The sequence below is a fragment of the Dermacentor silvarum genome, chromosome 1 (genome assembly GCF_013339745.2).
Source record: "Dermacentor silvarum isolate Dsil-2018 chromosome 1, BIME_Dsil_1.4, whole genome shotgun sequence".
In the NCBI taxonomy this organism is placed as follows: domain Eukaryota; kingdom Metazoa; phylum Arthropoda; class Arachnida; order Ixodida; family Ixodidae; genus Dermacentor; species Dermacentor silvarum.
This window is the reverse complement of record NC_051154.1, coordinates 74,057,918-74,070,133: the sequence shown is the minus strand read 5'-3', so window position 1 is coordinate 74,070,133 and position 12,216 is coordinate 74,057,918. Positions and strand designations below refer to the sequence as shown.

The 12,216-nt window shown below is 39.8% G+C and overlaps 1 protein-coding gene across 3 annotated transcripts in view; it reads left to right on the top strand.

Moving 5' to 3' along the window:
• Nucleotides 1–12,216, top strand: part of LOC119466173 (kinase D-interacting substrate of 220 kDa B-like) — an 82,735-nt gene that overhangs the window by 35,314 nt on the left and 35,205 nt on the right. For all 3 annotated transcript variants that reach the window (XM_049669773.1, XM_049669765.1, XM_037726672.2), the window contains exons 13-17: nt 1,437–1,619; nt 2,642–2,798; nt 6,161–6,309; nt 9,625–9,971; nt 11,705–11,884. In XM_049669773.1, the coding sequence (XP_049525730.1) occupies nt 1,437–1,619; nt 2,642–2,798; nt 6,161–6,309; nt 9,625–9,971; nt 11,705–11,884 (1,016 nt within the window). The remainder of the gene's footprint in view (nt 1–1,436; nt 1,620–2,641; nt 2,799–6,160; nt 6,310–9,624; nt 9,972–11,704; nt 11,885–12,216) is intronic.

Sequence of the window (12,216 nt, the reverse complement as noted above, 5' to 3'; positions counted from 1 at the left end):
CTAGCACAAGACAGGAGTAATTGGAGATCACAAGGAGAGGCCTTTGTCCTGCAGTGGACATAAATATAGGCTGATGACGATTCTCATCACTTAATCTATAGGCACGGTGCTTGCAGATAAACATTGCCAAAGAAGATAAATGCAAGACAACTCTTCCATGCTCTGTTTGGGCTGTATGAATTCAACAATACACCTTTTGGTGTGTTGCTGTTTCATTGTGTTGTTGTTTCCAACTGTTATTGAAAGTATTGTCATCTAACGCTAGCCCAAAGCTTTATGATGCTGAGCGTCGCTGCCTGTTGAACCAGTTGGAATGTATGGCAGTGGTCTGGAGCATAGAGAGCAAATTCAGATGCTATCTCTTCGGACATAAATTTACAGTTGTGACAGATAATTCTGTCCTCACATAGATGTTTCCTAAGCAGCAACTCGAACATAAGTTGGCCTCTTGGATTATCATATTACATGTCTGTTGCTTTGATGTGCACCATTGAGCTGGACAGCTCAACAACACTTTGCTGATACTCTTTCAAATGACTGCCTGCCACAGAATGAAGAATATTCCTGGACTTGTCACAGTGCTACTTGTGTCAAACACAAAAGAACAAGAAAGACTTGGCAGCAATCACCGTGCCTTTTGTTGTTGTAGATAGAAACTTAAAGGTCATAATGTGCAATGGCACGCTATACTGTTGCCACTGGCAGGACAACCAAGAGGAACACCATCTTTCATGAAACCTACATCTCTGCGTGCTTGGGTTTTTCATGCGGTCCAAGATACCCTGGAAGCATTGTACATTGATCACTTAGCCATACTTTTAAAAGCACAAGAATGCTTTTGCTGCCTGAAGATGCTTAATGTCCCCTTGTATATCGCCAGGCTGTGAAGTCTGTCAAGTAACTACCTGTGTGTGTGCTTGGCTTGCTCACAACTATCACTCCCCCGCAGGCTTTGTCTATGTAAGACATGTGCCTACTACAGTGGCTGGAAATCATTCCATTATGGTGATGTGGCTGTTTGGGCTTGTTGGTACAACATATTGGTGAATTGCAGTGCAGACATTACAAGAACAGAAGAAACGAGATGACAGACAAGCACTAAGTTCCAACAAAAAGCTTTATTTTCAGCGAACCGTGTTTATACCCGTCACTCATCACACTGCACATGCGCCATTCACACCTTTAAAAGGTGTGAACTGCAACATATGTGGTGGTAACTGAATTTTGTTTTGTTTCTTCCAAGATATTCCCATTTTTATGTTGAAAGCTAATTTCAGTTACCATTTTTAAAATATATGTATGGTACACACTAATGTGTATGAGAGAAGTTCTTTAGTTAATTATATGTGTGGATCTACATCGCTTTTTGTTCACAAGATATGAAACAGATGTACTAGAGTGCTTGAACACAGTGGTGCTTTCACTGTCTTTGGCAGAGGACATGCGAAGCTTTGCAGTCCAGTGGCTGGAACCAACGTTTTCCTTCACCTGGGTCCTGTTTTGCCTGGTATCGTTCAGTTCAAGCATGCTAGGCTACTGCATCCTTCTGGCATCAGGACAGTGGTTGCTGGGGCTCAGCTTGGGAGCTGGCTCCTTCCTGCTCACCTACTGCATTCTTTGTGAGCCCACCATGCACCTAACTGCTATGTAGCTTACTTGGGTTGCTTTAACTTTGCCTTGCTTTTGTGGTAAAAGAGAGTCTAATGTTTTTATTGCATATTATGACATAAGACCTTGAGAAACATCGCTGGCATAGACTGAGAGTAAAGCAAAAAAGTGAATATTTAGAGTAGGATTTCAAAAGTAAGGTATATGGCTGCTGATTTAATCTGTTGGGCTGTATTGCTTGTTTCTACATTTTTCGGGTGTGGTTCGCTGTGCTGGGACTGCTAAGGGGATGGCAGTTGCATCTTAACTGTCTAGTTTGGCTGATCAGACAAGTACTTGTCTGGCTAATATGGAGCTCATGCATGCATGTTACACATTGTAAAACATGCTATTGTTAGTCTTAAGTGTGTTCAGCCTAATATTAACTCTTTATTGATGAATGTTGCTACTAGAAAAGAAGTTTTCTTGTTGACTTTTGGTATTGAGTATGAATTTTCTGGCTAAATGTCTTCAGCCAACACTGAATTACAGGCAGCAAGCATCATTTGTTGGTCTAGAGCAGGAACAGAGGATGAGGTAAAAGAAGTTCAGCACGCGACTCTTTTTTTTTTTTTTAAAGCAAGGTCAGAGGAGATGGACCGATGCAGGATCTCCGGCTGCTGTGGTGTCGTACACGAGATGTAAAGCAAATAAAATGTACACCTATGGCTTCGATAAGATGAGAGCTGTCTGGGCAAATTCCAAACGAAGCCATTGGTGGCTTAGGGTGAAGTCCACTTACAGTTTTCTGCCTGTGGTTTCTTTCGTATTGCTGAAGTTTTTGCGAAATATTTTTTCTTTTCATTAACTATGCTTATTCTCAATGTGTTTTGCACATTTAGATAGAAAATAAACAACAGTTTTCGGGTATTTATATGTGCCGTCAATAAAGGGTTAAAAAGCTGAATCATCTCGAGTTTTCATGATAGGTAAATCAATGAATTTCAAATTTTGAGTGGAAAGTTGATTTTACTTTTTTTTAATCTATTTACAGACATCATTAGGTATGGCAGCACTCATCATGATTGGAATTGGGCTTATAAATTCTGCATTAGGTTGGAGCACATGCTCACGTCTTTCAAGACTGTTCTTCAGGTTATATTTTGCCACCCTCCAGCTACAAACAAGGACTTTGGTTCTATTCCTGTCAGGTAACTATCATCAACCTATTTTGCTTTCATTTTTAGGCTAAGCAATTCAGCAATGTTAGCATTGTACTGACTATTCATATCTTTATACAAAGGGAATAGAGACAACAATATATTTGAATTGTTGGAGCAACATATCCTGTATCGGCACATGTTGCTGGATGAGTTAGTGCTTGCTAAACAACATCTCGTTAGGTGCGAAAGAGCATGTACACAGAGCACAACATGGGATAAGATGCCTGTGTATTGTTTTCTATGTGTATGTTCTATTGTGCCTTTCAAAATGTCATTTAACTACGCATTTTAATGTTATGTGTGGAATTACTAGTTGTTTATCTCATTGTAGAATGCACCAGTGCACAGTTATTAATTTATTAGCACATTTCTTTACAATAAGGCTTTAGCTTCTTGAACTGTCTACTGTGATTGTTTGCAGTGTAATGTTCACGCCTGACTGAACGCTGAATGTGTAATTTTCACATTTTTGTGTCATGTGGCCTTATCACTGTACTTGCACACATATGTACAGCAGTGGCTGTATTCTGAGTGAACAATTGCTATCTGATTAGAACCAATCTCTTAAAGGGTTAGTCACTGTAATCTCAGTCAGCCCTTGTACAACTAAATGTGTTTTGGCTTGACAGCAACATTACTGACATTTGTGAGCCTATATTTTATTGAATTTCTAGTTATGCATATCATGGCAAGAGAACAAGAATTCAGGATCGCCAGTCAGCCTCTGGAGTCTGTAGAGGAGTACGTTTATTTAGGTCAATTACTCACAGGGGACCCTGATCATGCGAAGGAAACTTACAGAAGAATAAAAATGGGTTGGAGTGCATATGACAGGCATTGCCAAATACTGACTGAGTGCTTACCACTGTCGTTGAAAAGAAAAGTGTACACTCATTGCATTCTACCTGTGCTATCATATGGAGCAGAAACTTGGAGGTTAACAAAGAAGCTCGCGAACAAGTTAAGGAGCACACAAAGAGCGATGGAACGAAAAATGTTAGGCTTAATGTTAAGAGACATGAAGAGTGCGGTGTGGATCTGAGAGCAAACGGTGATAGCCGATATTATAATTGACATTAAGAGGAAAAATTGGAGCTGGGCAGGTCATGTAATGCGTAACTAGTGGACCATTAGAGTTAACCAAGAGAAGGGAAGCGCAGTCGAGGAATGCAGAAAACTAGTTGGGGGGATGAAATTAAGAAATTTGCAGGTGGAAATGGAATCAGCTAGCGCAAGACAGGGGTAACTGGAGATCGCAGGGAGAGGCCTTCGTCCTGCAGTGGATATAAAAATAGGCTGATGATGATGATGATATCATGGTCTGGTGTACGCAGTATGCTATGGAATTTTGCTGCTTTCTGAAAGCAGTGACATCACTGCTCTGCTGCCATCACACTCACACATTTGCTTTTCAAAATATTGTGACACCATGTGTCATGTCTGGTTTGTATAAATGACAATAAAACCATTATATAGAAAATGCTTAACAAGAACTTCGAGTGTCTTAGAATAAAACGTGTGCTTTATGCTAGCCATGGTACATTAATAATTCTGGCAAAGAGAGTGAAAACTGAAATCTTTAAATGTCGATACATTTCACACGTGGTGTATGATAGGTGTTGCACTCATTCCTGTTTTGTTAGAATATCCTGAACTAGGGTTTTCAACCCTCCTTTGCAGAATTTGGAAAAAGGGAGGGGAGAAGTAGGAACGGGGATGTCCTGTTGAAAAAAAAATTGTATTTGACCATTTTTTATTAAGAGTTTTGTTAGAGTTTTGTTTTGTTAAAGTTGATTGTTTTCATGGCTACATATTTACTGCCTGTAGTACTGCGTTACACAATCCTTCTTTACAAACATAATTGTGAAATTTGTTGAATTTTCTGTGGATGTTTGCCTTGAGTTTGTGCTGTGTCAAAATGTGTTGCACATACATTTCTATCATCTATGACGATTAAGCTTTCAGTGAGTTAGATCGCTTTGTCTATTGAAACCTTGCTGACAAAGCAGGTTAAGGGGATTTGGCTAGTTGCAAGTCCCGCATTGTTCAACATTAGCACTTGTGCTTTGAAAGGAAATAAGGCTCCAAGCCTTACCAGGGCCTCACTCAGTCTGGCACAAATGGGCGTCCCAATCAAGTCAGGTTTAGACTTGGGGCCTTTTCATGAAGTCCAGGGCAGTCCTGCAACATCTTCAACGATTGGAACCCAGAAAACATGTCAAACTGATGCAAATGTGAACATAAGCATGCAAAAAGAAACTGAGTATACATATACCAGAATAGTGTAATATTTTGGGAGATAGATGTAAATGCTTCTGCACGCCAGACAGTTTGCAGATGAAGGAAATTGTGAATTTTGGTGCCAATAAAAATTTTAAATTTGTGAGAACAGAATAATATTCACATCTGTCACTGTTTGGGCGAAACAGGGTGTACAGATTGTTTCACCATTATGCTAAGAGATTGCACCACTGTGCCATTCCCACAAGATCTGCATTTCGTATATGCTGTCGCCACACGCATGTACTTCTGATTTATTCTTGACGAAACACAAAGGTAATGCACCCAAACCCACTAATTAAATTCATCTTTTGTGAAAATACCCCGTCTGTGGGAAATTTGTGCACATATGCCTAATAAATTACCTAGCATATAGAGCACAAACGCCTAGTAATTAAATGGAAGAGTGACTATACCGGGCGCTCCTATTTTCAGAATTTTCAGTACACATTGTACAGGGGCTATGCATAAACTTGTGTCACACACATAAGACAGGATATTTGACTCCAGGGTAATCTTAAAGTCACACCAAAGTTATGCTGCAAGCTGAATTTTTGAACAGCATGTAAGTGGCCATTTATGCTGAGAAGGCTTTTAAAAATTGCTGCTCATAGGTAACTGATATATTTTTCTATCTTCTGTTTTCATTTTGGTGCTCCACTGACATTGATGTAGTCTTGTTTGTACAGCCTGTGCCAAGTTCTCACTTTCTCCATATATATTCAGTATGCCAAAAGCCTTGTTATGTATATGCTGAATGAAGCTGACAATGCTTACCAAAATTAAATGTGTTGGGCTCCTGTGGTGAAGGCATCTACTTTGTTTCATTATGTGATTATTGATAACTTTATTGTTGGCACAACTCGTCACAAGTTTTTGCCTTATTTACTTTAGAGAAGAACTTGGAGTGACAATGTATGATAAACCGATACTTTCAATTAAAGATTTTCTTCTCTGACAGATATCCAAACAAAAATGATGCAAACAGTAATTTCAGTAAATACTACATCAGCACTGACACAGAAAAAAATTTTATAATAAGTATCTGTTGTACTGCTTTATATTTCCAGGTTCATATTTACAGAGCAAAACAAAGTGAGCAGCTCTGGTATTGGGGACGCTTCGATTGCATATATTATCATTTCATTGTTTTCTGCCATTGAAGATGAATTTGGCTTCTTTACAACAAGATTCTACCGCGTTTTTCAACCAAAACCAGGTTTGTAAAATAAAGGAGAGATGTGTATCCTTTCTCTGGGTGTTGGCACTGAGCTTTGATTTACAAATTTGTTTTTGCCTGTTTTGTGTTTTCTTATATTCACCTCTGGGCATGCACTTAACATGTGGCAATAATCTCATCAGTATGTAAAATTTGCAACTCTGTGTCTTTACTGGCTTCCAGCATTTCCACATTTTTATGTTTACTGAGGCATAACACATTTAATTTCAATGTGTGCAAAAGTAGCGCCATTATAGTAAACACAGGAGCTTTCTGCACTTAAATGGTGGTATAACTGATCCTGATCACTCGAAATGGCTGATTGTGTACTTAAATTTGGGTTATTGCTTCATGTCTTTCTGTAATATTAAACAAGTCTCTGCAGCATTTTTTTTTTTTTTGGTGGATGGTCATAAAAAAAGCAAAAAGCAAAAAAAAATTATTTAGAAAGAAAAAGAAACACCATTTTGTTTTATAACTGCAGGTAAATTAGCACATTTCCCATGTTTCTGAAGAAACTTAAAGGCTGTACCATAACAAATAGAAATACTTTTATCTGTTTATAGTAATTTAAATACTTACTATGAGCATCGTTTTATGAAACCTTGTTCTGCAAGATATCTGGAAAATGTTCTATACAAAATTTCACACATGAACTTCTTATATTAAGAATTTGCTTAGACTTCATAAAAGCGTTGAGTCCATTACAGTACAACATTCTAGAAATTAAAGCATATGGTATGAGAGGACAGACTTTATCTTTGACTCAGTAAAATATGTAATCTCAAAAATGTGATAAACGGTTTCAAATTAGGAATAGTATGTCCGTATAGCACTGGTGCCCCTCAATTAGTACAGTCAGGCATTGCTATGTGAAAAGAGAATGAAATACAAAAATGTGTATTCAATATATTTTATGCTTGTTATAAAAGTGCGGATTGATTTAGTGTAAACAATCTACTGCTTGAATCCAGGTAAAAGGAATGCAAGCACAAACAATGCTGACTTACAAAGGTGCACAATAGTAAGCTAGCATTGGTTCATTCAGACATGTGCGTCAATGTGCAGATAACATCATGCTCGAAACAAAAGTGATCTTTATTGCAGCGGCTCACCTTTTATACATAGGTTAAGCATCACCGTTTACAGACTTCCTACTCAATTCCGATACACCTCCCTTCCTGTGGAGGAAGAACAACAGGAAAGAAAACAAACGTTAGGGAATCTGCTGAAAGTCTCTTTTGTATTCGAGATGAGAGGGCTCTTTTTGTGTCCTTGGACTTCGGTGAATAGTGGGGCCGCAAGCCTTGGCCAGTGAGCTGGGGGGGGGGGTCCAGGCACCGCTAATGTTCTTGGGAAGTCCAAGACGGCTGGTCCAGTTGTAGCTTGCAATCACCCTGGAGAAGCCGGCATTGGTTCTGGTAGTGCATGGTCTGCTTCAAAGTTGCAGCTGCTTTGTTGCCGCTCGCCTTGCACTGCACTTGTGTTTGGAGTGCACAGAATGTTTCTGGGCTGTGCTGCTGTGGCATCGTCCCACTCTTCGTGAGTTCGCTGACCTGGGTTTAAATCCTAATTCGTCTTAAGCAGGTGTTGGTGTTTTCGGCAAAGGTGGCCTCCTGCTTTCGTGTGGACTTGATAGGACCGCAGTACGAGAGATTTTTTGACCCATGCCACTTTTTTACAAAATTCTTACTCGGTCACCTTCTGTCAATGGCGGAAGGGGTGTTTGGAAAGGCTGGCTTGGATGTGCTTTTTGTCTTCGGGAGCTCGGCATTCAGCAAAATTGAGTATTTGACCCTTGAGCCTTCTGCCCATGAGCAGCTCGCAGGGTGCCTTTCCACCCTCCATTGGCGCCATCCAGTAATTCAGAAGATCAATTCATAAACCTTGGTAGGCAAACAATGTCTTTTTGAGTAGACATTTCGTTACTTGCACTCCATTCTCTGCCAGCCCGTTTGAGCGAGAGAACCCGGAGCTTGAAACTATGTATGTGAACTCGCACTTTTTTGCAAAGAAATGGAATCCTTGGGAAGCAACCTGGGGTTACCGTCTGCATACTTCGAGCAGAATTTTATGGCGCGCAAATATTAAGCCAAACTGGTCAATTACATGGCAGCTTGTAGTTTGTGAAAGGAGCTGCAGTTCAGGATAGTTTGAGTACACGTCAGATACAGCGAAGTGCATTTTCCTGGTGTGTTCTGAGAGGTGAACTCCTACGCGAGCCCTTGCGGATGGCTCGTTAGCAACGGTGGTTCACTTGGTTGCCAGTATGCAAAACGGTGCCACATGGGACATTTAGAAATTGTCTCTGCTATTTGTGCACCCATACCTGGCCAGTGCACTAGTAGCCTTGCCATTCCCTTGCATTTTGCAATGCCCAAGTGCCCTTCATGTAGTCGTTGCAGCATTGTGTTCCTGAGCGATTTCGGGATTATAACATTCGATCCTCGCAGGAGTATGCCGTTTATGCATGTTAGGGCTTTCCATAGTCATATCCGACATGACATTCAGTAAACCGGCTGGGTACATAGGACATATGTACTACCGACCAAAAAAGTTTACGGACCAAGGGATCTGACAAAAAGCTGAATATCTTCACAGCCTCAAAATGCAGCCTGGTATTCCCATTTCCAGCCTCTACTGGTATATGCGAACAACTTTGTGATGTACGGTTTTAATGGCTACTTTTAATGGCTGCTCGGATATTTAGCATTTTCTGAGATCCCGTGGTCTGTAAACTTTTTTGGTCGATAGTACCTGTTTGTAAACATTAGTCGGAATATCTGACGTACCTTTAGACATTTGAAATATATTAACTATTCATGATAATAATATACTATTAAGGGCTCTGGATTCATAGCCAAATACAAATTGTTTCAGAAAATGCGGGGAGAAATAAGGGTTCTGCCACCGATCTTGTATATAAAACACAAGCAGGTAAACTGTTTCCAAAATATGGCTGGAATTGGGGTCAAATAAAACAAGCCTGGTAATATACAAAGAAGTGGCCTAACTACATAAAGCCCCTTAATCTGGAATATTGTTGGAAACTGTTCATACATTAATATAGACTAGACTGTGGACAGCCAGTCTGTGTTACGTTGTTAGGTCGGTAAATGGGTGAGATGTCACAGGGCAAGTAGTTGCATGTTGTATTTTGTTATAATTAGCCACGTTGCCAGCAGCGTCAAAAACATCGCTGTCATGTTAACCTGGCCTTTGGTGTTCACTTATTAGGGCTTAGTGTAGGCAGCTGTAGTAATGGTGTGTGTTTTTTGATGAATAAAATGTACTAAATGGCTGGGAAATGGCCAGTGGCCTCTTCCAGCTGGACATGGCGACGGCTGTGTTGTGTACCAAACTTCGCCATTTTCCTGGTGACTTTTGTGTGCCTGCTGGGCGCTGTTGGGGTGCTGGTGGATATGCTGTCAGGGCATCAGCAAGACAGTGGCAGCACCAGTCACACGCAGCCCATTCTCATTGCACTGGCCAGCGTGGTGGCTGTTGTTCTACTGACCAACCTTTACACCTGGGTGCGCATGGTCCTGTCACTATTCCGCTCCCATCACCGCCGTATCCACAGCTACTTGGCCCACGTGGATGCCACCTCAGGTGGTTACATGGAGGCCCTCAAGGGAGAAATCGAGCTTATTAGTGCCATGGTGTGTATCTCATTGGCACTGTCTCATGTTGTTTTTGATTACTGTCCTTGCTGTTTTTAGTTTGAAGGACAGGAACACCTTTTTTGTGTGTGTGCATGTGCGTGTGTGTGTGCATGCGTTGAGAGTGAGAATGGAATCCACCATTCACAGCAAGCTTATCCCGTTGATAAAGCAGGCTCAGCACTGCTCAGACCACTGACGAAGCATGGAAAGGAATGGCATTGGAATATAGTATTGTTGCATTATTTTCCCCCAGATAGCCTAAGGAGGAAGGTGTTGTATTGTCATGCACACTCCTTAGGTGTGACACTAATACCCTTGTCACACGGCACATGTAATGTCATTTGCAGCGAATGAGATTACGTGCAAATGCCATTTTTGTTGCTTCTACATGGGCATAGTGAATGACATTCACAGCTAATGGCATTCGCCTATTGAATGAGTTTCCGAACTCATGCATGCCCGACTTGTGTAATCTCGACGACAGGGGCTTGGCTAAAAATTTAAAAATCGATAAGTTAAAACGAAATGTAATGTATTTTCAAATAACCTTCCAATGTTTACAATTCTATTGCTAACAATACAGCGAAAATATGTAAACAAGAAGCACGATTTGTAAGGTTTCGTTATCATAGCAGCCTGCCGATCAACATCGCCATCAATTGCAAATGCCATTTTGTTGACCCGTGTAGAATGGGAATGCAAGACTGCAATGACATTCGATATGAATGTCATTTACTGCAATTGACATTACATGTGCCGTGTGACAGGGCTATAATTTCTCACAACATCACCCACACACATCTTTGAATCCCTGTGCCAACCACTTGCAGTAACACATGGTTATATTGTACTATCTGAAAGTAAGATGGCTGCTCTTGTGTGCTTTATGTGTCACTTTTCTTCTTCTGTGTTTACAGAATTTTATTTCTATTAGCATAAGCAGATGGATACTACTGTACTGCTTTAGCTGTACTACTAGTACTATTTCCATGGCAGTGCTGGCTGCACTAGTCAGTTTTTAATTCCTTGTGTTCAATTTCGCGCATTGTTGTAATTGTTTTTCTGTTGCTATTCAGTGGGCACTTGTTACTATAAACTTTATATATATATATATATATATATATATATATATATATATATATGTTGTATTTGTGTTTTTATTCAACTTTCTTAATATTGGATACTTGCTAACCAGACTGGAAAAGCAGCTGTTCCAAGGTATTGAGCAGGTGTCTATATTTTGTGCATTTAGCTGCTAGACTGTGCATTTAGCAGCTAGTTTAGCTCCTAGATTTAGCTGCTAGATTAAGATGATCCTAAAAGCATGATATACCAGTCTAAACTGATTTATTGATTCCATTTCGTGTCCTGTTAAGTGTGAAGAAGTTTGGATTTTGCCCATTGTAACATTCTATGATTGCTCCATGATTTATCTTTTAGTTGTGGCATCAGTATTTTTTTTTTTCATGTTTATTGAAACATATTGTCTAATTGTTAATATATTATCATGAATTTTTCTTTCATTTTGGTAAAATATTGGTTGAAAGCCAGAGCCTTAATTGACCTTCCCTATAATTTTATTCTATCAATTATCATATAGTCACTGCACTAATCAGAATAAGCACTGCTAACTTTCAGAAAATTTTCTACCCTTTTTATTATGTTCCAATTTTCTGGTGCCATATTTTTCACCATCTTGTGAATTTTCTTATTGTTTGATTACTTTATAGGTGCACTGCCTAGATGCCTTCGTTCGCAAGCAAACCCGTCTGGTTTTGATTGTGGATGGTCTGGATAGCTGTGAACAGGACAAGGTCTTACGCGTCCTAGATGCTGTTTATGTGCTTTTCTCTGACCCTGGACATCCCTTTGTCACAATTTTGGCTTTGGATCCACATATAATTATTAAGGTGGGTGTTTCAGACTTTTGCATGCTTGAATATTGTCATTGTAAGGAAGTGGTGCACCTTCTCTCATTGACCTGATTTTTAGGTTCTGTGTGACGTAATTTACTAGAAAAGTTCTAAGTAACTTTACTTGGAACATTACAAAATAATATTTTCACTGGAAAATAATTTTCACTTGCTATTCATCTCACTTTCACTTGAAAGGAATGTGTTCTTTCTTCGTGATTTTCTTTATTTATGAAACTATCAACTTCCTAGTCTTTGGCTTGTCTGTGGGGATGTGTAATGGTGAAAAGATAGATGAATGTGAAGTGTGCTTTTTAAGCACAAGTATT